This window comes from Synchiropus splendidus, chromosome 16 (assembly GCF_027744825.2).
Source record: "Synchiropus splendidus isolate RoL2022-P1 chromosome 16, RoL_Sspl_1.0, whole genome shotgun sequence".
NCBI lineage: Eukaryota > Metazoa > Chordata > Actinopteri > Syngnathiformes > Callionymidae > Synchiropus > Synchiropus splendidus.
The window spans coordinates 18,639,016-18,664,818 of NC_071349.1; the positions used below are offsets into that span (position 1 = coordinate 18,639,016).

General features: G+C 45.8%; 1 protein-coding gene across 4 annotated transcripts in view; it reads right to left on the reverse strand.

The window, feature by feature from the left end:
- fgfr3 (fibroblast growth factor receptor 3) overlaps window positions 1-25,803 on the reverse strand; it is a 56,257-nt gene that overhangs the window by 25,133 nt on the left and 5,321 nt on the right. For 3 of the 4 annotated variants that reach the window (XM_053844279.1, XM_053844280.1, XM_053844278.1), the window contains exons 2-5: window positions 25,333-25,514; window positions 12,417-12,680; window positions 9,157-9,222; window positions 2,718-2,890 (exon numbers count right to left, since the gene is read on the reverse strand). In XM_053844279.1, the coding sequence (XP_053700254.1) occupies window positions 2,718-2,890; window positions 9,157-9,222; window positions 12,417-12,680; window positions 25,333-25,471 (642 nt within the window). In that variant the 5' untranslated portion in view covers window positions 25,472-25,514. The remainder of the gene's footprint in view (window positions 1-2,717; window positions 2,891-9,156; window positions 9,223-12,416; window positions 12,681-25,332; window positions 25,515-25,803) is intronic. The other variant, XM_053844282.1, reaches the window with a different exon arrangement.

The following is a 25,803-nucleotide window of genomic DNA, read 5'->3' on the forward strand; positions in this document are numbered from 1 at the left end:
CCAGATCGACTTCAATTGTCCCTCGTGGTGAATTGGCGCTCGCTTGTTCTCGTTCTTTGGCTTGTTTATTTGCTTGTTTGATGACTCTTTCTGAAACCCTGGTGCCTGAGTTTGTGTTTTGTTCCTCTGTTTCTGCCTGTTTCCTGGTTTGTTCTGTGATTTACTTTTTCTGTTCAATGTGTTTGCTCTCTCTGTTTACAGATTTAAGTTTGTTTGTTTCTCCCGGTTCGGTTTCTGTTGGACTCTTCTTCACATTTATGGACTTCCTCCGGTTCAGTGAAGCTTTCTGTTCTGCTTTAATTGTTGTGAATTATGAAATATTGTACCTTGCCTCCTGTAAGTTCCTCATCACTGTCTCGAACCATAACATTCACTACATTTCACTTCTGACCAAAGGGTGTTTTTCCTCTTTCTGATAAGTTAGAGAGTTTTAGAAGTTGCTTGCCACACAACTCATACTACAAGCCCCATAACGCACTGCAACACCTCACACCGGAATCCAAGAAGTCTACATTTAATGTACATTCAAATGAAACTCTTAACATTCTGTGATCACGTTTCGGAACCATGACACTGAATGGATGATGGGCTGTGGATTCATGTTTGAATGGATGAAAGACTGTGGATTCACGCAGCATGGATGGAGGCGCTGCTCTTCAGACTATACTTTGACACGCATGTATGTGTCCGGCGTATCTGCGGGGGGGGCCACGGTGGGAACACTGAGCAGTGACGGGCCCAGCGCCAAACTTGTCGCTCTGAGCTGAAAATGCACAAGAATTTGTCGTGGTGGCTTGACAGCATAGTACGAGGCCAGTGGGACCTCACACCACTGCAAATGCTTTTTATGAAGAGCCAGCTGCACAGCTCAACTCCACAGCTTCTGGACCTCATGGAAGAGCGCTGCGAGGGCTTTCACACAGAGAGATGTTTGAGGGAGAAGCAGGAATCTCCTGCAGTGGCAGGGATCCACTGGAGCCCCAGGTTGCTGTCGGAGGGGACAATCTGCTGCTCCTGAGGGCTGGTGACAGGTGTGTGCGCGGACAGAGGGAGGGAGACAACTGCTGTTGGTCTGCTGGGAGCAGATGTTGGAGATCTCCGTAAACTGTTAATAGCTGCAGGATCCCGTTACCCTTAACTCTTTAAAGGCCAAACTTCCACTGGGGACGAGGCGTCTCGTGGTGCTCCGCGGCCGGGCGGGATCATGTTCACCGTGTCTGAGATACTCCGCACAAGTTCACCGATCACATTACAGCAAACCCCTGCGCTGATTCCTTCTTTTGAAAGTTCAACAATTTCATCATCGCACGCTTATTATTATTATTATTAGCCAGCAGTGTCATTACCAGTGTTGGTGCTTTTTATTTCTGCTTTTAAAATGACGTCCCTTTGCTTGTAACAGTCCTGTTAACTATTATCTCATTATTATTATGGTATTCTTTATTTCATGGTAAAAAATGATCATTATATTAGGACCTAAGTTTAAGTATCAATAATTCCCTTTCTTCCGCAGCACTTTATAGGTATATTGAATATTAATGATGCATGTTTTGTTTCAATCGATTTTATAGTGTCTAGTTCCATGGATCCAGAGATTTTAAAGCAAAGCAGTTCAGAAATCATAATTATAGTTGCTGAAATCAAATTTGGGTTTTCATATTTTTCTGTCTGAAAACTGAGTTATATAGCATTTATTTCATGACGCATGTTCTGAATCAGCAGTACAAACCCCTTCATTTAACCAAGATTTCCATGTGATTTCTGTCTGGCTGTTGTGTTGAAAAGTGCCCACTGACTTGAGTGTCGGCGTGCTGCACGCAGCATGAGCGTCCGACAACTTTGTGGGTAAAAATCCAGCAAGGATATATCCCACATGTATATGGGCATGGGAAGGTTATAGAGGGGAAAAAACAGTTTCAGTTTGAGTGACGATTTTTCAAGTAGCAACTGCAGCAAGTGACACCAAGAGGCTACGCCACAAGGGAAGCAGCACTGACAGCACGTAAAGAGCATGTGACCTCACAAGGCACTGTGGAGTCTGGTCCCGATCATTACTCTGATTCTAAGCCGAGTAGTTCCCCAACAAGAGTAGCACATCAGGTCTATGGATGAGGTTGGTACATGTTCAGGTCCTTATTACGAAGTCATGACAAGCCGTACGAGTTTCACATTTCAGAACACGGCAGAGATTCGTCCGAACCTCACTGTTCTGATTTCACACCCCAAACTAAACCCAGCGTCTCCACTGGAAGCAGCAGCCCACACAGTTCAGAGTCGGGAGCGAGGCTAAAGTGTGGGGCGGCAGCTGCTTCCTGGGTTGGATGCTGTCAACACCCGGCTCTCCCGCCGGCATCCATGTATCTGCGCAGCACTCTGATTACAATGCAGGGCTTTGACCCGACATCTTATTTTGGTCTAATGTGATCCTGCAGAGGACACTCCGTCGTGTGGAGCAGAGCTGACCTTTATTTACCACGAGAAGTTACTCTAAGCATCAACTCTCTTTCAGCACCCGTCCAGTTATAGACCTTCACACCAGGGAGCTTTGCCACAGTCGCACAGACCCAGTGACGGACACACAGCAGGACACAGTGGGATTAAAACGCCCCACTAAATGGTTCGCTGATGATATCTGAGCAGGCCAAACATCCACGCCGGATTTTTACCAGAATCTCTGACTCTCTATTGGAGGCCCAAGTGTTTGTGGTGACTCTCACCTTGATGCCGCCCATCCTCTGCTCGCCCTTGAACTCCTTGCCATTTTTCAACCAGTGGATCGTCGGCAGCGGGTTTCCAGCGGCGGGACATCGGAACCTGACGGTGTTTGCTGCCGGCACCGCCAGGAGTTTCTTATCCATCCGGTCAGGCCTCGTCCAGTAAGGTGCCAGGGCTGGTGAAGGAGAGGAAATGTTTGAACTTTACAAGGTCGTGATCCATTTCACAGTGCAATACAGGAAGTAAAGAGAAGGTTCAGAACCCATTTGTTAATATTTATATTTTTATGGATTACTGAGAGCACCATGGTTGCTCCCTTTCTCAGCCTGAGGGCAGGGAGTCCATTAGAAGAACATCTCCCTTTGGGGGAGGAGCCCTAGTTGACTGACAACAAGAGTCGGGCGAGGAACATTGACACCATATCTATATGAATAATACTAGGGCGATATGTACTAGAGAAAAAACAGCCGTTTAATGGACTGATAACAGCAGCATTGTGTGGAAACATTGGTGTCTGAGCCTCAAATGTTTCGACCTCAAACGGAATAGCTAAAATAATACAGTGGCTATTGGATTAGAAGCTTTTATGTAGCACATATGAGCTGGAGAGAACAAGAACTAGCTTCTCTCTATGTAAAGGACCACTGTACTCCAACTACTCTCTAGAAATGAGTCTAGAAAAGCTGAGGAGAAAACTGATTCTGGAGTTATTTTGGTCAATAACTCATCACTTAACCTCTCATTTCAAATCTGGACACGCCCTCTTCTTCAGCTGTGAATCATGACACCCGGAGCTTCACAACTCACTTGCATTCAATCCAAAGCAAAGCACATCTTCCCAGCACACAGACACTCTGCCACCAGCCACTTCATTGCTACATGATTTCATAATTGCCTAAAAAGACATCACACATGGGACACATTGTCTTCCATACTGAACCAGTTAGGAACAGATCTTTCTTGTGAACCAGTGAACGTTTCAGCTGAAGCTCTTCGCCACAGTTTTGGGAAGCTGACGGAGGCTCAAAACTTTTGCAATAAATTTGACCTGGCAGCTCCAGTGGTTAAAGGTATCTGGAAGGAAAGACGCGTATTTTCTGGGTGTTCTTGCAGGTCAGGTGCTTTGCATGTCCGTTATGGACCTGTCCGCCTAAATGTCAAGCTCAACATTCTGTTTCCAAACACAGCGAAGTTCAGGGTGTCAGCGCAGTGTTAAAGCAGGTTTGACGGCGGGGAGAAGAATAAAAACAAAAAAAATGTGTGAGTGTGAAGCGTGGACCAACATGAAGCTTATGGTCTTTATCTCCTTCCATCTGGAAAAACTGGTTGAGCGCTCCAAACCTGAGCGTTTGGAAAGCTGTCAGTGCAATTTATTGAGTTGTATTGAGAAGAAAAAGGACAAAGAGGGTCGAGCGAGTCAGCACGGGCCATTGTTGCTGGTGTGTGTCTGCAGGGTGAGTCCACTGATGCGTGGCTCTTCAGCGGGTCGGGGTGTGTGTGTCCCCCTCGGACAAAGCAAGCAGAGGTTGGTGACCGGTCATCAGATGTCTCTTTAATTTGGGGAATAAAGAAGGACTGAGAGGAGCTAATTATCATTTCAATGCGCCTCTCTGTGTGTGTGCTTTTCGAGGAAAATTCAGCGGGCAGAGTGGAGTGGGGAGGTCGGATCCCATCAGGTCGACTCAGGTGATGTCATGGCCTAAATAAGTCTGAATTTCACTTTTAATGCAACACGGAATCTCAGCTTGCGAAGACAACTGCCTTGAGGTTGTCAGTCAACTTCAAAGCCAGAGATTTTGTGGCACTTCTCCGTCACAGCGAACGTCCACGTAGCAAGGACGAACCTCAGAGGACACGGCTTCTCTGCATATGAATCAGCCACCACACAAAGACCCACATAGGACGGTCAAACTTTCACACCCCACGGTTCCTTTACTTATTTTTTAGAAACTTGTCTTAGCGCTTAAAACGGTCCGGCGAGATTTCAAACCCGAATGTGACTTTCAGTTTTCCATTGCAACTTGTTAGTAATCCCATCCCACGTCTAACTGGTGGAATGGTATTTCCTCAGTTGAGTGGTCTGGGATTTTCGGGGTCCGCTGGCGCACGGCCAACATCACCCACTGGGGCAGGGTCCTCAGCTATCCGGGTTTATCATAACATCTAGTCCCTCCGGTGTCAAGCCCACCTGTCGGAGGTTAGCTGAGGAAGGAATCTCAGCTGGGCTAAAAATACACAACTGTTGTTTGGTTTACATCCGATAACAGATGCAGAAGATGCAGTTATCAACAAGTGAGGCAGAGAGGTCAGCAGAAGTGTCACATTCACACACATGCAATCCCACGGCTCAAGTTTAAATACGAGCTGGAAATGTTTAGGGGGGAAATAATCCCATTACTACATGCTGTTCGAGGAGCAGCGAGCCTTTTCCTCGCATGGCCGGAATACCATTTCCACTGGACTGAAGGTGACCAGCAATTGTAATGAAAAAAAAATCATGTTTCATTCAGAGGTGCAACTATTGCCATTTTCTTCGGCCCATACCACTGGCCGATTTTTTTTTTTTTTTTTTTTGAAAGTCCCAACAGGCAGGCAGGAGAAATGCCAGCTTTGTTTTGTCATTTTTACATTATGATGTAAAAATGTAAAGAATAATATTTGTCTTCATCTATGAATATAAATAGGGTCTTATTTAAAATAAATCGTCTTAGATTTGGCATTTGATCAGCCAATTATGATGTCATAAATGCTCATATCGGCGCAGAAAAATCGGCCACCGGATCGATCGGTGCTGCCCTAGTTTCATTATTCCAACACGTAAATGTGACTTTTCGGTGAGAATACTTACGTTGGTTACTAATGAACATAATTTAAATGGAATCAAATGGTTTTCAGATCGATTTGGAGGCTGGAAGTGTTGAGCCTGCGGGACTCAGTTCTAAGTCGCAACTTATATTTGAGGGACTTCATAGACGGGGTCTTGCTGAGCCTCATCTGCGGTTTTGAATCGGAGATATCGCCTGAAAACAGATTTATTGTTGATCCATTCTTTTCAGAAGGAGCTCACTGTCATCTGTCGGGTTTTGATTTTGGTTCTGAGGCATGTGCGCATGGAAAGGGGCGGAGCTAACAAGCATGCCGGGAAGCCACCAGCAGCACTAACATGCTGTCGAACAGCGACAATACGACTGTGTGACTGTCCTGCCCTCAACTCCATTTCCTGTTCTGCCTCTGTTGCCAGGAAACACAGGGGGAGGGAAAAACTATGGACTGAAAGGTTCGCTTCACGATCATCACGCGTGAGAACAACCTATCCTCACACCCAAGGCGCAATGTAATGACGTTGGGAAGTCGACTTTTGATGCCTATACTGACGACAAACGCAACAGGTGCTTCCATTGAAAGCTTAATGTGTCAACATCGGCGTTAGTATTGGACTCAAAAGTCCACTTTCCAAACCCCATGGGAGTGAGAATGTGTTGACCTGCAGAGTGCACTATGATCTTCAGAATATCGATCAACTAGTGATGCTTGGTCGTGATGTGCTTCACTCTAGTTTAGCCACCACTAGTTGCCAATGTTCAGACCCAATATTCGTGACTAAAATATCATCACCACATGACGATATTAATACATAAAGCATTGCCTAAATTCCAGCTGGCTCCTCTCCATGAGATGATTTTTGCTGCATTATATTAAAAAAATATTCATTTCCACTGTTTGTAGATCAACTGAATAAGAAAAGGAATACAAGTCAGTGAGTTTTTATTTGTCCACTGGGTCTCTGAGAGAGCCTGAGTGTGTTGGACTGGCTCTGAACCCGAGTCTTAGTATTGAGCAAGTTGCTTCACACGGGGAGCGGGTTGATTGCATAATGGTATAACGCAACGCCGGCGCACAGGCAGATTGAGACGGAGTCTCTTTGAAGGTGCGCGGTCCCAGCAACGGACTGGGCCTGCAGGCGAACAAAGGAGGAGGATTGTGGCGGAAGAGTCGTGCAGCGCGGCCCGTGGTCCCGCTCTCTACTCTCCTGCCAGGGTAAACAGCGGCGCAGCATAGTTGGGCAACACGGCGGAGATCAGACCGCTGACATTCCTCCATCTTGGTGGCAACACAGACACACTTCAGTTACGCAACACGGCTATGAAAAGGCTTTATATTGTCAGTTTTCAGTCCTCAACTCCTTGAAATAACTTTGTGCATATATTTTATTTATTTTTATTTTGATAAATAAAGGCAGAGTTATGGCTCACAGCCCTCAGTGAAACTGCTCCGGGACAGATTTTCAACTCTCCTCAAGCCACTCGTGCCTCCATCTCGCGCCATCAAATCTACGCTGAAGACAGGAACTTGTTATTGGACAAAACACAGATAAGGCTGGTTATCGGTGCTAATGTTCTGCTGATCCATCTGTCTGCCTTTCACCCAGACAGTTACGAGAGACAGACTTTTTTTTTGTGTGAGAATAATCTCATGTCTGCAGCAGCTTGTTTCTTTTTATTTTCGTCTGTTTGGCAGCGAAGACGTTGGCAGATTCATCTTGACTTGGCAGCTCACTTCATACTCCTCCCTCCCAGCTCTTTCTTTTCATACTTCACAGCAAATAAATAACTTTCCTCCATGAGAATATTCTCTCGCTTAATTACGAGGACTCACAGCCTGTCTTCATTTGGGGAGGGGGGGGGTTTGTCGCATGACTCTGTCCTGCAACAGGCGGGATAATTAGTGGTGGCTTAGTGGACATTACGCAGCGATATGGGTTTGAACGTTTCTGGGCTAATCCCTCTTCTTCTGCCCTGGAAATGGAAGCCTCTCATGTCATGAGGCAGAGACTGGCAAGCACAGATGAAGTCCAGCAGTCGCCAGCTATAGGATATGAAGTAAGCTGCTGCTGTTGTGTTGTTTTTTGACTTGCTTAAAATCCACCATCAGCTCAGGTCTGCCTTCATTTTGAAGCAATTTAATAACCGTGATTAAATTAGCCTTCAGACGACCAGGTCTGATGACATTTCCATTTCAGTACCGCCAATTTATTTGGAATTACAGGCGCAATAAAACATGAGGATGTAATAATATTAGAAAAAAACTCAACTGCACAAACCGACAGGAACGTCTGAATAAAACCCTGTTCTTTCAAGGTTCGATTGGTTTATGAGGCTTCATGATACGCTGTCCTCAATTTCAGAGCCCACTAGATGGCGCTCTCCAATCTTGGATGGATTTGGACAAGTGACAAAGTGTCATCAGTCCATCACTAGTCCTAGTCACTTCATGGACATGGGAAAACTGTCCTCTCTGTTATTCAACCAGCGACTAAAGAAACTAGTCATAAAAGCCTCACTTTGTTTCCTCTGACTACGTTGAGGACCTGCAAAGGCCCTAAATCTTCATTTTATAATGTCTTTTGCCTTTCCCTGGCAGGGAAGCAACCCGAGCAAAGACAGCTCTATAGACACCAACCTCTAGTTCTAGTGGGGCGAGACCCTTGCGCAACTAGTAACAATGGCCTACTGAAGCTTCGTGAAACAGTGTCCTCATTTTCAAAGCTCAACATGTGGCGCTCTCAGTTTAAAAAGTGTTGTAATCCAAAGAATTTAAAGAAGACGGCGCCCTCTCATGAGCTCTGAGAAGGAGGACCCTGTTTCATGAAGCCTCACAAGCCCATCACCAGCTCCGTCAGACATCTAAACTGGCTCTTCTCGTAGCACAACGGTGGTGTTTCAGCTTCTCACTCTGTATTTCAGCGAGAGCTTTTAGCGCAGCTCTAAAGTTGGGGAAGGGGAACCTTGAAGTGGGCCTTTAATTTCCCTCGTTCACCTCCCACCCGCTTCATCTCCTGCGCTTGAGCAATGCTTTCACCATACAGAGAAGAGTCTTGTCTGCAGTATCTCTCCTTCCCACTGAAGTGATTTGATATATATTATTTAAAAAACAGTCGCTCAAGGCCGTTTCTCCTCATGTTTCTATACCTTCACCAGCTCCTTTTGATGCAACAAAGGCTACACAACGGGACGCCTGACAAATCCGATCCTCACAGAGCGGAGGAGATACTTCCTGCATCTCAGGAGTTACACCGTTTGACACAAGGGACTACAGTGTGTTGAGTCTTTGAGTCGGTCTTTGTTCACCCACACCTGAACTCTGCATGACTCTGAAAGCAGCCCATATCAGTGAGGAGTATTCTGTGAGCGTAACCTGCTGAGAGGATCATCTTTTGATCCACATGTTCATGCCAGCAAGCCTGGGGCTTTTGGGAGACACTACAGTGTGAGCACAGTGAAGAAGAAGGTTAAACATTGACTCAGAAGGTGATGGTTTGGGTTAAACAATCACTCAGTTATCAAGCTATTGATCGAACTGTAGATGCAGTGCATCAGAGACTCTTCATCCATCAAACAGTGGCATCAAAATTAGTCACGAAAAGTAAAAAAAATAATTCACCATTTTCATTACCTGCATCCTCCGCGTCTTCATCATAGTCTTCATCGTCACCAGACGACAGAGAATCTTCAAAAAAAGAGACACAACAATGTGAAAACTACAGCTCTAATCCGTCACATGCTGTTTCAACACGTAAGTCTGGAGGCGTTTTAACCTTCAGAAAAGAACATTATCACACTTGTTACAAATCCAGAGACACAAAGAAGATTAGAGCGGGAATGTCGGGTTTGCTGCAGCCAAGTGGAGATTAAACTGTATGTGGGATCAGATACACACTCAGAAACCCATACGCCCGCGTCACACTCGACTGTTTCACTGGCAAACTCATGAATGAGCCTTCAGTCCTCGGATGCCGATATAACAACTCAAACATTTACACAGACGTTTGGGTCCATTAGCACTGCAGCGGCACACTCGTGTGACTGTGCGCAGACACAAACACACACTTAAAAGAACGGCCTCAAGACAGCACACAAACATGCCAGCTTCGCAGAGGGGTCGCTTTATAAAGGTGTAATAATAGTTACTCTTTATAAATACATTCAGCCTTTTCTGCAAGCTTCACGTCAAAGTCATTACATTTTGTTTCGTTCTTTAACTGACAGCGTTCATACTTTTTAAAAAAACCGAGAAACGACATTTATAAATTCAGCAGTTTACAAATATTTATATATAAAAAAAGAAAATACATGGCCAATTACATGTAAAAATATTGATCGGAGAATAGCTACTAAAAGTCAATAAATCTGCAAAAATAGTGTGTTTTTCACTACTCATTGTGTAATGACAAGAGTTAAAAGGCCATTTGTTTAATAATTCTTTTTCTTTGGAAACAAGAGATTTTCCTCCAAGTGACGTTTAAGCTAAGCTAAAGCTAACAGCGAACTGTGGCTAGCTCTTGTTTTTTACCTTCCACTACCGTGACTTCAGCAGCACTTGAAATAAGTCAAACGTGGGAATGACGTCACAGCTGAGTTCAGCGTTTAAGCTATCGAAGTCGCAAAAGAACATAGTAAAGAGAAGACAGTCACATCCAGGAACGCTAGTCTCACCCGTGCCTTTTCGTGCGTTTGTAACTAGAAAACCTGGAGCAATTCCACTTCCTGTTGACGTTTGGCGGAGCCATCTTGTTTTGTATAACCAGCTAAATTCAGACTGAGAAACACACCTTTGGGCGCCAATAGGTGGCGACCTCCGACAAAATTCCAGTTATTGGCTGTCGCTGACGTGGTGATGCCCAAACGTCGACTGCTCTGTGGACGGAGTCTGAGTCAGTCGGAAACACAATTTGACTTTGAAGCTTGTTGACTTGCGTGGAAAGCAGCTCAGCAGCAGAGGTAAACAAAGCGCCGTCTGCTGCGCGGCTGAGTGCTTGCTAGCAACATGCCTCCTGTCTCCACCGCGTTTCCGCGCAGCTTGCAGCCAAACACGTGTGTGTGCGCATGCGAGCGTGTTTGTGTCTGGAGGTGGGGGTGAGCTAAGAGCGAGCAAACTCTCATTTCTCGCCACCCCATCTGTTTCCAATGATGAAATGTTTCAAGCTAATTGCGTTGTAATTAGTTGTCAATAAAAGGCTCAGCTTGTGTCCGTGGCTTTAATGGGAAAAGGCTGCCGTCTTTTAATCGCCTTTTGATTCTCCGCTGACCTTCGCACCCCGCCACTCCACACCAGCCCCAGCAAGGTCAACCTTCTGCCTGCCTGTTTCCAAACCTGCTCCAGCCCTTGGAAAAAAAAAAAAAAAAAACTCTCCGGAGCCGTTTTCAGGAGAGAAGCTGCCCTTCCCTGATAAGCGCTTGTTTTTTCTTTGTTTTTTTTTTGTCCGTGTTTGCGACAGTGCGGGTTTAAATCCAGTCACAGCTAAAAGCTTAGGTGGATATTTTTAATTAGCGATCAAACAACAACAAAACATCCTTCAGTAATGAACGCCGCGGTTCAGTGAAAGTTCTAAAAAGCCTCTTCAGCCTGTTTTCTGACTCACTTTCGCATGGTCTTATATTGAGGATCGTATTTATCTCGCATCATATATCCACGTGTCCTGCTCAGCACAGTAGGCTACAGGTAGTGATGGGCTGTTGAGGCTTCATGAAACCTTCTCCCGAGCTCCGTAGGTGGCGCTACAGGCTTAAAAATAACTTGGGGTTTACTAGTCATCTAGTGGGCTCTGAAAATGAAGACACTGTTTCATGTATGGGTTTTAGTGCCATCTAGTGGGCTCTGAAAATGAAGACACTGTTTCATGAAGCCTCACAAGACCAGCAGAAGGTACGACTCTGTCAAGCTTATAACTTCATTGAGATCCGATACCCTTTACTCGATCACGTCCATCATGATAAGGCTTTCAGCTGGGAGTATTTCAGGGGGCGTCCCTCTCTGTTGACTCGCCACAATGGCTTGACTATTGCACAGGGGACCCAGGAGGGCCCCCCATCTCTCACTTGGACGCTCGTATTGTGTTTCCAACAGGGGTGCTGTGCTGCCGTATACATGTGGGACACGGGTCGGACTGTTTTCGTCAGCCCCATCTAACCTCTCATGCGACTCTCTGACATTCATGGCTGCAACACATGCAGATTTATGTTGCCTTTAAATGCCAATGGTGCATCGAGTATCATGGAACGCTGCAGAACACGGCTGGGTCTGGGACCATCTGCTATACAGTAGCGGAATATCCAGGGTGAATCGGCTAAGTCTGATCATGTTCAGTGAAGTTACCGTGGAAAATGGAGGGGAAAAATAGGACACTTTAAGGCAGTGCCTCTGAACTATTTTCTGTTGCGCCCTCACCAGGAAGAAGGAAAAGTTTCACACCCCCCAATTCTCCGCCGCATCCGTAAATAGTATCATTTGTCTATAAAATTGCTATGAGTACACATCTGCACAACACTGAATCCTTGTAAACATTAAACAAAAGAAAAAGAGAGTAATATTGATGAACTTCCAATAAAGAATACATTTATTTACACTGTTTTGGTCTCGAACAGAAAAGACTTAAAATGCATAAATTTGCCTGAAATTTAAACAAAAATAAATCATGAGTGGATATGCAATTACACTTTATTCTAGTATGGCAAAAAAAGAACGTATGAATATTGGCCCACGGGTCTCATAATGCAGTGCAACAATTGAAGCCCTTACGCTTGAGTCAAATCAAATCTGTATCCTGTGATAAACATGTCTAGTTTCAGAGAGATGCGACTCTGTGGCAGCCATTTTGTTTGCATGAGCTTTAAACCTGAGCCACCAAACCAAACCCCAGTTACCTGTCACTCTCATGGTGTAGTTGCTGAGCAGCGTGTTGCTTTGGGCCAGTCGACACGAGTAGACGCCCGAGTCCTCGTAAGACACGTTAATGATGCGCAGCAATCTCTGACCCAGCCGCGTCCGGTTGGTCTGCACGAGGCCGGCGCCATCCTTGTACCACACGATGGGCTCGGATGGGTCGTCCAGGTCACAGGCCATGTCGAAGGTGTCGCCCATGCCAAGGACATAGTCCTCCAGGAAGGCTGCCTCGCTGGACACTGACTCTGAAAGAGGCAAAGCAGAGTGGCTTACAAACCAATGAAGAAGATTCACGAGTATAAAGGACGATAACACACGAGCAAATACGCTTAAAGATGAGGTTACTGAGTCCAATTTGAGGGATGATGTTCAGCTTCAGTGAACTGAAGAGATAAATCACCGCCATTGTCTCGCTGTGCTGAGTTGTTTATTCGGTTACAGTGGAAGCGCGAAGCAAACACAACATACTCTTACGCTGGCAACAATGCAGCACAAGAGCTTGCTCCATCCGTCTTTCAACAGGCCGCTTGGGAAACACATCGCGCACTTGTTTGAACACACAAGAGCCTCCGCGAGGTGTGTTAAGCGCGTGATTGATGTGCACAGACACACCCACTGTTGAGCCATTGTGTTGGGCGCTGACATTCCCAAGGATGAGGAGTCAAGTGATTCTGCAACGTCAGAAATCAGAGAGGAGGGAGGGAACGTGACAGAAGAAACACGCCCTTGAACCCACCCCCACTTTTTTTTTTTTGAAACATTATTTATAACCATCATGCAAAATGTGTCTTTTCAGCTCCCTGCAAAGTGTATATAGTGGCAACTGTTGTTCTTCAAACAAGGAGAGCCATTCAGGAAAAGAAAAACACAGAGGCACTGGTGCGCGGAACATAAATCCAAACGCAGCATGAACTGCCCACTAACACTTTACCTACGACCTTTGAGAAGGAAAACAGGGCTTTAAATATCTCCAGATCTTAAACCCGCGGAGGTGCAGTGGATGAAGATAAACTGTCTCCACAGGCTCGTGAACGCTCCTACAAACAGCCAAGACACGTGTCTTTTAGCGTGTCACTTGTTTTAACTTGTATTCAAAATCAGAATATACTGTATATTTCAATCTTCAGCTCTTAACCGACAAAATAAAGGCTCGGTCTGACTGAGATTATTAGGAGTTAAATAGTAAATCAATTCTATTATTTAATAATTTATTGACTATTTAACTCCTAATAATCTCAGTTTTATTATTATATAATAATAGTTTATGAGAGCAATCACAGATGGATGGATGGATGGATGGATGGATAGATAGAGAGAGAGAGAGAGAGCGATAGATAAATGGATGAACGGACGGATGGATGAACAGACGGATGGATGGATAGATAGATGGATGAACAGACGGATGGATGGATGGATGGATAGAGAGAGAGAGCGATAGATAAATGATGAACAGACGGATGGATGGATGATAGATGGATAGATAGATAGATAGATGGATGAACAGACGGATGGACGGATGGATGGATGGATAGATGGATGGATGAATGGACGGATGGATGGATAGATAGATGGATGGATAGATGGATAGATGGATGGATGGATGGATGGTAAGATAGATGATGAACAGACGGATGGATAGATAGATATAGATAAATGGATGAACAGACAGATGGACGGATGGACGGATGGATAGATAGATAGATGGATGGATGGACGGATGGATAGATGATAGATAGATAAATAGATAGATAGATAGATCTGTCTTTTCTCAGTTGTTGGTCATGCACTCAATCATTGATGAGTGCGATGTAACTTTTTCACCGAGGAATTAATAAACGTGAAAGCCATTTGTCTGATGATGCACTAAAGGGAATACGCTCTCTTTGATCAGGGGAACAAGGCTTCGGCGTCCTATTGTGCGCCGGTTGGATGTTTACACCTCCCGAGGCCAAACACATGAAATTTTCCGAATGAACCAGATGACATTTAAACAAGAAAATGTTTCCACTGTCAGACAAAAGGCAGAAAGGCTTGTTTTTGACGGCTACTGATGCTTCAGATGTCGCTCTTTGAAATGCAAATGTCATTTGGGGGTTGGAAGGTGTAAAGTGGGATGTGATTATTGGAGCCTCTGGAGGGTTTCTGACCGTCCGCTGGTGGAGGTTAGTTTCCGCTTGAGCTCTGTCGGCTTCATTTTGAAGCTTGAAGATCAGGAGGGAGACTGAAGGAGAAACCAGTGCAACTAAGCTAAACCTAAACATCACTGTCCCAACCTCCGTCAGTAACAGCACTCTTGAATCCCACGTCGACCAATCCAATGCCAGTGTTGTGACTCACATTTAGCTAAATTATTGGGCAGAAATCCCTCTCCATGGGAACCAGTATGGTGGCACTGCAGTTAGAGCACTATACAGACAGTGATGGTGCGAAATTTAGGGCGTCCTACTGAAAAAATAGGGCGTCCAATTTCTCATGTTTTTCAGTTTTGACGGCACTCTAGCTAAAAGCCATATAACTAAAGCAGTATGAATAAAGAGCACGTGTATGTGGACCAAAGCATTATTTAGTTTAGATTCAGTTATTAAAGTTTAGCATTTATAATGCATTTTAAAGTTGTCATTTTTTTAAATGTTTAAAATGTTTTTACGGTACAGAAAATTGTTGTCTTAAAATAGCAATTTTAGTATTGCGACAACCCAAATCAGAAGTGACCAAAAGTGTCCGGTGACTCGTTCACAGGTGCTTTGACCTAGTTGCCTGCCTCCTGCCTCGTGTTCTCTGTCCTTACTGTGATCACTACTTCTGTCCTCCCTGTTATGTCTTATGTCTTGTCTCGTTGTTACTACGTGTGGTACAATGACAATAAAGGCTATTCTGATTCAGATTCTGACCTTTGGTTGACCTAGAATATGATAAACATTGGAGCGTTACATAGGCTAAAATGAAAGCTAACTGAGGTGTGTGAGATACAACGTTTTGGGTGGGAACTTCCTCTGCGGAGAACGTGTGTCTGTGACCACCAAACAAGTGTGTGTATGTGCTGGATGGTCACTCCATACATCAAGAGGGCCCTTGCTCTCCAAGCCCTTCACCCCCCACGGCTCGATACCCTTACAGACGACCCTTTAAAATAATATCAAATCGCTCTTTGAGATACAACGGCAGACTGTCCGCGAACGTGACGCTGGCTGGCTCCATCTTTTCTGTGCGTCTGAAGAGGTTTATTTATCCTCCACAAACTTGTCCAGGGGCCGGCAGGCAGGCTGCGGCCTCGGGGATGAAAAGGCCCCTTTATTTGGAAGGCCTTTCCATGGCTGCCTTTTCATGCCTCACCAACACACACGCACGCACACACACGCAAGAAGATTGAGTGAAGGATCCTAGAAGACCAGGACGTGGTTAAGGCTCAGAATCCATCACCAAGGCTGCGGCTGTGTCAGGCAACATGGATGTTTAGCTGTGTAAAACTCTTCAATATGATGATGTTTTCAACACCAGCACCAGCAGCAAAATGAACCTTAGTTTTAGGGACAATCTGCCCCCGGCCCCGAACCACAGAGGCCTCCAGTAAGTCCAGTCGGTGCCACATAAATGAGCCATACTTTTAACTCCTTTTAACAATGACCAACCCCAGACAGCCCTGGGAAACATCCTTCTCCATTAAGGCCTTCATTTTCTCCTCCTTACTGCCCTGCGCTATAAATAAAACACGCGCCCGCAGAGCTGTCTGTTCCCAAACCAGTGGCAAAGAACCCAACAACAAATGGAGTTTTTTTATTGGAAGTAATGAGATGTTTGGTTGCTGCTACTGAGCAGGACTGGACTGCTGCTCAACAGGGAGAGAAAACACTTTCCACATTTCAGTGATTGTTTCCAGATTATTAGCCCGAGTCTGACGCAGCGTACACTGATGGTGGAGACATTCAGAGTGCAGATGCGTTGGTGTAGCAAACTGGGTTCATGTGTGTTGGCCAGAGTCCGAAAGGTTGAAGGTGACGGGAAAAAAGTGTCCATGCAAAACAACATAAACACTCCACAGACGAGCCGAATGTGAAGTACATAATACGACTGGCTGATACTCTGCTAACATGCAGGCATCTCCAGACGCCTTCCATAACTGTCCTGCTGGGACATGCAGGCCACGGGGTTTCTCCAGTTTCATCGTCTTCCACATCGGACTTTGGTGTCCAGTGGTATTTGCTGCGCATGGTGTCAGTAGTGTCGGACTGTTTTCTTGAATCACAACTGAGGTAAAAATGTTCATCTATTCTTAGTTTTCTCACCAGATCCACCACATATTGATCATAGAGCTGCAACTCACAACTATACTGATTAGAGCTGTGTATTGGCGGGTATCATCCGATACGATACGTATCACGATACAGGAGAGGTGATACGATACATTGCGATGCGGTAAGTTCAGCAATGTATTCCGTCATAACAGCCATCAGTTCAAGGGGGAATCAGATACTGCAGTACTATATTATGTGCATGAAAACAAGTTTATTGTTATGACGTCAGTCCAGTTAAACTTTCAGTTAAATTTCACAGTCACAAAATGTACAAAGTCACGTACACAAGGAAAACCTCAGTATTAAACACGTCACAAATGCAGCAGCATATTCCAAATATCTATGTGTTAAATACTGCTACAGCTGGCTTCAAATCAAGACAATATTTCACAATCAAGAATCATGATTTTGAGTGTATCAATATTGTCTTACACTTATAATATTGAACCCCACTATGTTAATGATTAGATGACGAGTCAGCAAATGACATGTGACCAGGGTGATGAATATATCAGCACGTCTGATTGTACTGTACTGTAGTGATATAAAATATATACCGTAGTAATACAAAAAAAAATACACTGTAATACCAGGACTATAAGTTGTGGTTCTTTTTCAGTTTGCACCTCAAACAATGCTAGTACATGGATTTTTAAGGGCAACAATCCTCGCGTATTTTTAAGCTGGTACGGCAGCACACGTATAAAATCTGCGCTCAATCCTACAAAAACACTTGGAAACTTTACCTTTTAACTGCTCAAAATGTGATTTAAAAAATATATTTGAGTGTTGAAGATGCGATGAACTGTTCCCATACTCTCTGCGTCTTGGGTCGCAACGGTCCGACGGGAGCCTCAGCCATTTCCCGCCGACACACGAAGCCTTCAATAGTAGCTCCAGTCCAAACTGGTCTAGTAGACAGCGAGTACACGGGACACCCAGTGAGCAACATTCACCATCACGTATCTCCCTACAATGCCCGTCCTGGCTGTTCCTCTTCTCCTCCACTTCCTATAGTAAAGAAATCTTCTGGCAATTCAAGCCTTCATTAGTCAGAGAACAACAGCAATTAGTCTTCCTGTTGAATTCGGCCAACAGATTCTTTACTGCCCTCCATCTTGGAACAAAAAAAAAAAAGAAAGGAAGCGGACCGGCTGCCAGCCATTTGGCACAGCCAGCCGCCTCTCGACAAGCCAAAGTCGTCCGACCTTCAAACAGGATCCAGTGCGTCCCCCCAGAACTACCACCAACCGTCCACTCCTCTCTGCATAAAAAGCACATTTCTCTTCCTCCATTTCACAGCTATGCCAATAGTAAATCCTTAACCCCCAAGCGCTTTCTCCCTTCCTTTTTCTGCAGCGGGCAAAGAGAGAGGAGGAAAAAAAAACCCTAATCTCTGTTTAATATGGTTTGGCCGGATGTAAATACCTTCGGACAATGGCCTTAATCTGGGCCAGCCTGACAACCTCACACCGGTGTGGAGAAGCCTGCCAAGACGGGCCGCCGAGAAAAGAGTGATGGCTCGGCCGAGATCAAGAGGTGGAGGAGAAAGGAGCGGAGAGGGGAAGGGAGGGCTTCCCCAGCTTGTTGCCCCTCTCCTCTGCCAAGCTCCATCAAAAGCAAGTTAAAGATAGACGTTAGCGCTAAACATCCCGCCCAGGCCTGTGCCAACCTCCCTCCTCGCCCACCGCGCCGCGACATCACAAGCTACTGTACATCCATCTTGGCCAAGTGCCTTTGCTCCTTTTTTCATAGCCTCATCATCGCCCCCCGATCCACCAGCCTCCAAAAAGGGCTGGGTCTCCGGTAATTGTCATTCCAAAGACGAACTGGCCTAGTTTCAATTCAGCAGACAAAGTATAAGAAGCCCACAATGGTCAGGATGTCTGAAGTGTGCAAGGCTGCGTTACAACATAATCGCACTTTTATAAACAACGCGGAGGAACCAATCCGATTAGATCTTCCTCCAGGCTTTTAAACATACAAGCTGAGGGCGAGTGGATGCTGGTCTGGAGGGTGGGAGTCCTCCAGACCTGCGTGCTGGCGCAGCCTATCGATTCATGCTCCCAAAACAAATGGAGAAACCAAGACTTTGGAAGCAAAAGTAACGCTCCGTCGGCACTCTTTTGTGGTGACACACTCTAAATATCAATACAATTGATCCACTTCTCAAGGCATAAATCTCTTTTAAATGAAAACAGGAATGAATAAAAAGCCTCAGATGAATATCAATTACGCAATGTAAAAACTAAAACTCTGACAACCTCCGATGACGCCCACACGTCTCCTGGTCTGAGATATTTCTGAGGGTCTCTGGTCCTGACCTGAACCCACAAGTGAACTTCTGCTCTGATAGCAGAGGCGCCGGGTGATTGTGACATCTGCAACTCGTGACCCAGTCCACTTATCGACAGCCGTAGCCGCCGTGAGGAAACAGCAGGAACATAAAAGGAGCACCTTTGGAACACACTTCTATGGGGCTATAACATATATATTTTTACTGTCAGGCCTCCAATATATAACAGCGCACACGTGTTAACAGCCCTGTTAATGATGCTGTTTATTAGAGCAGAGGGACTCAGTTACGTCCAACACGCCGTCAAGTTTTAGGTCCGATCCGCCATCAGGATCAAGGGCCATGTGTTTCTGATCATCGGGAACACCAACAAACATCTTCAGCTCTGCTACTGAAGCCCAGATTTGCAGGGACTCCTCAGCTGTGTCCCTGTAAAGACGCCATCTCACATACATGACCAACGCATGCTCTCAAAAACACACATTTGGGACGAAATTTGGGACATTTCCACGGTTTATTTTTCCTTTACGGAGGTTCAATTTGATGGATTTCTCTCTATCAGCCTGACCTTTTGGACTGAGGCACGACAAGTACCACTGTGGCTGGTCAATGCTAAGAAACTACTGGTCAGAAGAAACTCATCACCAAACTTAGGATTACATTTAGCAGCAATATAATGAGCTCAAACCAATTTCAGCTTTGCACTAACTTAGCGTTTGCACTGCTCTTGGTCCTGGGGTGAAAGGGGGTCTTCTCTTTGGCTGCAGACAGCACAAGGCTTTATTATTTTGACTCCCCCAGCCAAATAACATGAGGGCAGGGGGAGGGGTGGCAAACCTTGGTTTCAATATTAGATGTGTCAGCTGCCCTGGGTGTGTAAGTCGGGGGTGAAACAGATGTGCAGGGAGGGGGTGGAGGGGAGACCCCACTGTGGCTGGAGGAAGACACAGAACAAGAATTCACTTGTCGTCTTGCTTTTAAAGAAACCTGTTCACGGCGAACAAGACTCGGATGGTGTGCTTGAAAGAGTGGAAGCGGCGAAGACAGAAGATTCAAATGAAATAAATAAGGAGCACACACCTGCTCTGCCCGCACTCATATAGCCTCAGCTCCTTGTTTCTATTCACAGAAATGTAAATTGGACGCAGCCGAGCCAGACAGAACAGCTCTGCTTCTGATTAGTGGTCAGAGATTGAGCGCTCCGATGGATACGAGCCAGCGAACACTACAAGTTGCTGCACGAGGAATGTCTCCGCACATCGTCCGTCCGGAGGAATCCTCCAGGATGGGGATCTCCTCGCCCCGCCGGTGAGAAAGGTCCAGCACCATCACCTGCTTTCTCATGCGAGGACACTGAATGCTGTCTAGAGGAGCTCTGTTTTAGCTTGGTGATACTGAGGCTACCACATTAGGGACACTCTTCCTGCATGTCGGGAACAGCGAAGAGTCTGCAGACAGTTCAGTGATGTGTTTAAGGCTGTGTCCCATCCCTCAGCCTAACACTGGGTTTTGACCCTAACACTGGGTTTTGCACGTTCATGTGCTCCAGAGCTGACTTGAAACCAAGTGGGAATATGAAGTGTGGAGAGATGTCCAGGACACCAAAGGACTTGATTTCAAAACCATGTTTTTACAGGACAACAGGGACATGTTAGTAGCCAGGACGACTGTTGCCTTTGTTGACTTTCTCTGGTGTCACACGCCAGCGAGCCAAATGCTCCACCGTGTCCCACAACATGAACAATACAACGCTGTCTTTACGCGTGACCTCATCAAGTATCGACCCAATTCTGAGGGACGTCAGTCACTTCACTTGGTCGTCGAGGGCTTCATAGTGGAGCTTCATAGTGGAGGGAGCTTCACAGTGGAGGGAGCTTCACAGTGGAGGGAGCTTCACAGTGGAGGGAGCTTCACAGTGGAGGGAGCTTCATAGTGGAGGGAGCTTCACAGTGGAGGGAGCTTCACAGTGGAGGGAGCTTCACAGTGGAGGGAGCTTCACAGTGGAGGGAGCTTCACAGTGGAGGGGGCTTCATAGTGGAGGGAGCTTCAGAGTGGAGGGAGCTTCACAGTGGAGGGAGCTTCACAGTGGAGGGAGCTTCACAGTGGAGGGAGCTTCACAGTGGAGGGAGCTTCACAGTGGAGGGAGCTTCACAGTGGAGGGAGCTTCATAGTGGAGGGAGCTTAATAGTGGAGGGAGCTTCATAGTGGAGGGCACCCAGAACCAAGTGCTGGTGTTAGAGGGAGACATGGGACACAATCTAAGACCTGGACTCTTTACAAACCACCATCTGTTGCTGCAACTAAACACATTCTGACAACACAGATTCCCACAAGTAACTACTTGATCCAAAGTTCCTCCAGCAGTGAAGGAAAATGTGCGATGACCCTTCTCAGAATATGATGTGGATCACGTGACACGGCTCAGATCATACGCCAGCGCCTCCTTAAATCCATCGCTTCATTCCACTCTTCACTTTTGAGCGGATGCAGGATCCTTCTCCGGTTGGGAATCGGATACACATTGCCTTTATGACACAATCTGAAACGCACCAAACAAACTCCACCGCAGAGAACACTGCTGCTCTTTGTTCCCTGTGTACATGCCTTATCTGTTAAGTATCTCAGCGATTTCCTTAAGGGGAGCTTTGTAATGAAATACTGCCGCACGTCAACGCGGCTGTCAGCCAGCGGGTGAAGAACCTTCACGTTGGAGCAGGACAAGGGCAGGTTTGCAAAAGTGTGTGACGTGTGATGCACGTGAGCGCAGCAGAATTTGCATCCATAATTCAAAGAGTGACATGCAGGGATGGTTTCAAAGGGCAATAATGAGGTGTAATAATTCACAGCGCGCTGTGGCCTACAGACAAGTTGTGGGCGTGGGCCACAGGCTGACAGTGACCCAGTGACCTTCAGTTGGCCCACAGCGTTTCTAGTGTTTAGGACGGAGTAGGGACCTTGCTCTCAGAACGCATCCATGGGATATAAATAAATAGTGCTGTATTTTCCGGACTATAGAGTGCACCGGAATATTAGCCGCACCCACGAAATTTAAGAAGGAAAATAGACATTTTTCGTGCATAAGCCAAAACGGTCTATAAGTCGTGGGTGCACTGGTGCTGTCTGCCCTGCAGAAATGATCCTCTCGTTCTAGTTTTGAAAACAGGGTCCAGCATCGAAGATTGACTCATGAAACAATCTCAGCAATGTTCTGAACTTGAATCATAAACTCTTCACATCGTATTTACATTTAAAGTGTTGAAAATGCGCTGTTTTCACCCTCCAGCAGATCGTCTCTTTTGGCAGAGCTGCGGACACATGAGCGAAAATATGGCAATTTGAGCACTTTAAAGGTAAATAAAAGGGGTTTGATGTGACGAGGCTCAACATTGCTGCCAGCATGACGCTCTTCAGACTGTAAAACTGCGGGATGCTCCGGGAGACAGGGAGAGCACTCAGCGGAAGCAGCTGTCTTCAATCTCTTTTAGGAAAGTTCTCACTCTGGACGTTTGCAAACGTTTCAGATTCAGGTGGCCAAAGAACGCTGCATCTGACACACACCAAACAGCAGCGGATTTGGTCGATTCCGTCTTAAAACGGCACCCGAGAAAGGCTGGTCACCTGGCTCTGTGAAATGAAGGATTATTTCTTGGCAGTGATCGGCAAGAAAAACATGAGCTACGATTTCATTCTGCCCAACTTAACACGTTACTATATCTGACTGGCCACTTAACGTCTCACGCCCAACGGTGTCCCAGCGAAGAACTCCAGTCCCATAATGTGCCGCAACAGCTATTGCAAGATAATACGGCCCAAATTTGTATTCCTGATCAGTTTTGTCAACCCACAGCCATTTCAAATGATGTGGTACACAGCTAATGCATGGCGCTGTAATATTCATAAGCATGAACGACATGAGAATAACAACCTGAACGAGTCACACTTAACTACAAATCGACAAAAACAACTGAAAACACTCCGTATATGACGCAAAATCACAGTTTAGGGGGAAAAAACAGAACTCAACGGAAACCTCTCAATCCCCTGAATATTTATAAACAACATTCAGGGAGCAAAAATGCTTTAAGATTTCTCTTAAACTCACTCAGTTATTGTATGTAATTTGTTGATCTTGATCTATATTTGTCGTTCTATAACAAGTAGCAACTGCTACTGCGAAGCTTTAATTACCATCCGCACTCTCTCTTCCAGCGTTGCTGGTCTTTCATTACGATGTTTTCCTTCGAGAAAACATGAGCTATTGAAAGAGCCAAACCCAGGACCGCTTTCTTTTGACCAAGAAAACAGCGCCCACACTGATGGAGTCACTTGAAGGCAGGCAGAAGTGAAAGCTAGACGGGACAAGTTTGCGCCCGCCGATGTGGTGACTGACAGGAAATCAAGCCATCTGCGGGTGAAAACAGTCATTTCATTCCTACTGCTTGTCCATCTGTGAAATTAAAAGACTGGGCTGCAGGCCAAGGGTCGACCAGCACCTGGCCGTCCGCTCAACTTCCGCCCTTGTTTTTCTCGACAAATTAGTCATTAATGAAAATTAGATCCTTATCGACTTCAGGAATTTGTCATCTAGCGAGTGCGCGCTGTCTCTGCTTCATCAGCGGAACACGTTTTATTGGTCAAGTTTAGCGCCTCTGCCACGAGGGACGTTGAAAAGGTTCTCCGGTTTGAGGCTTTATTTAAACAAGGCTACATACCATGCCTGTACACAAGGATCACAGGCCCTGTACCTGCCACCCGGAGTGATTTAAATAAACACGCTGGGCTTTCAGATGATGCCAAGCATGATGGGCTGTGAAGGCTCCCGGCGGGGGGAGCAGTCAGGCGGACACAATCACAACATGCCTCTTGTTACACTCCGTTTTAACGTGACACTTATCAGGGCGGCGCCGCCAGCAGTGAAACGTACACTAATCGCGATCAAAAGTCGTGGCTCGGACCAAGAAAACAAAGTTGGCTCGCCGGATTCTCAACATAATAAAAACAGGTTTATTTAAGCAACTGTTAGGGTAGACAAACTACTGCAGTGCATCATGGGACTTGTAGTGGTGGGACTGTTATGTAAGCACAGAAATTGGGAGGGTCTGGTGCGCAAGCCAGAACCCATCGCAATAAAATATTTTTATAGTTGATTTAAGAAGGTGATCGGCATGAGGAGGGGGAGGGGCTTATGAGTGCCGCAGTGCCATTCAGGAAATTGTTGTCTCATGACCCAAAAGTATTTTTTATCAAGAATCATGAGTGTATTTTTTAAGAAAAAAGACTCCAGAGTGGGCACTTTTCTGGGCAACAAGGGCTGGTACTTGCTCACCACTAGGGGTCCTTGTAAATATGCCTATTTAATATGTATGTTAACACTTTAATATCATTGAAATCCAACTGGTTTTAATGTTTTCATAACTATGCACCAATAGATATAATGAAGTTCTAAACAACAACGGTCATATTTAGCATCAACCTAACAGGTGGATGAGTTTCCTGAAGGCGTATGAGGCTTGTCTGGGAGGAAACCGGAGTGCCTTGAGGAACCGCACACAAGCTCGGTGAGACGTTTCATGAAAATAGTTACACTAAATAAGAAACATGTCATGAAAGATAGCGCTCTTGACACTTTAAACGGCAGATATTAGCCAAGCTTGACAGACGGACGTGTAGGAACTGAAGAATGTGAGAGTTGCGAAGCCAAACGTCTTGGTCACAGTAACAACTTTTCGACATTACTGAAGGCAACGCAGCGTGTAAAACCTGTTTAAGAGCCTTTAATAAATCAAACACCAGTGAAAGAGTAGTGGGGGAGGAAGAAAAAACACAGTTGGCTAACGCATCAGAAAAGATTATGCTGCAGTGTTAGTTTTCTTTGTTCAATACGGAGTGATTAAAGCAAACACGGCCTCCGTTTACTTTGGACTGATCTTCGGGTATTTCTCTGCTTCCAGTACAAAGACAGAAACGCGCGGAGCTCAGCGAACCAAGAGTCTAATTAAATTCTCCTCGTGAACAAAAGAAAACGACTCGGCCACAAACATGGATCTTTTGAAATCCTCTGTTTTGAAGTGGTGAACATTCAGAGACCTGCTTCAAAGCCCATGCTTTATTAGCATGTAAAGTGGATCAGGAGACAATGCGGCGTATGAAGGTGACTGTTATAGTTTGTTGTTCTCATCCGACTCCAAAGACATTTTTTTTAGGATTTACCAGTGATTTGATAAAACCATGACGTGGCTGAACCATATTTCGAGCAGATATTATTCGAAGTTTGTCACCGAAAGGCGTGTGAATCGGCACGGAACTCACCTGTGGGCTGAGGGCTGGGCAGCCTGGCCGCAGTGACGCACAGAGGCAGGAAGGTGACAATCCAGAGCGAGCACCGCAGCGCCCTCATTCCTCTGGATGAGGAGACACGCAGAGCAGCGAGGCCCGACTCAGACAACATCCTCCGTTCGCATGCTGCGCAGCAGAAGAGTGGCCCCCAGGTGCTGGCGGGAGAAGCAGGAGGGAAAATGTTTATGGCCAGAAAAGACGCAGAAAACAGGAGGAAATTGAGGGACTGATGCGTCCACGGAAGAAAGATGCTCCTGCACACTCTGCCACAGTCCGACATTCCTCGCAGATTTTTCAGGATTAGGGTGGAAATCCTGCTTCACACTTTCTTCTCAGAAACGTTTCCAATTCCATTTAAAAGTCGTTACAGCCCAAAATCCAAGTCATATTTAAATGCCGGAGTGATATTTTTTCTGTTTGGAAACGCAACAAAAACATGCCGCA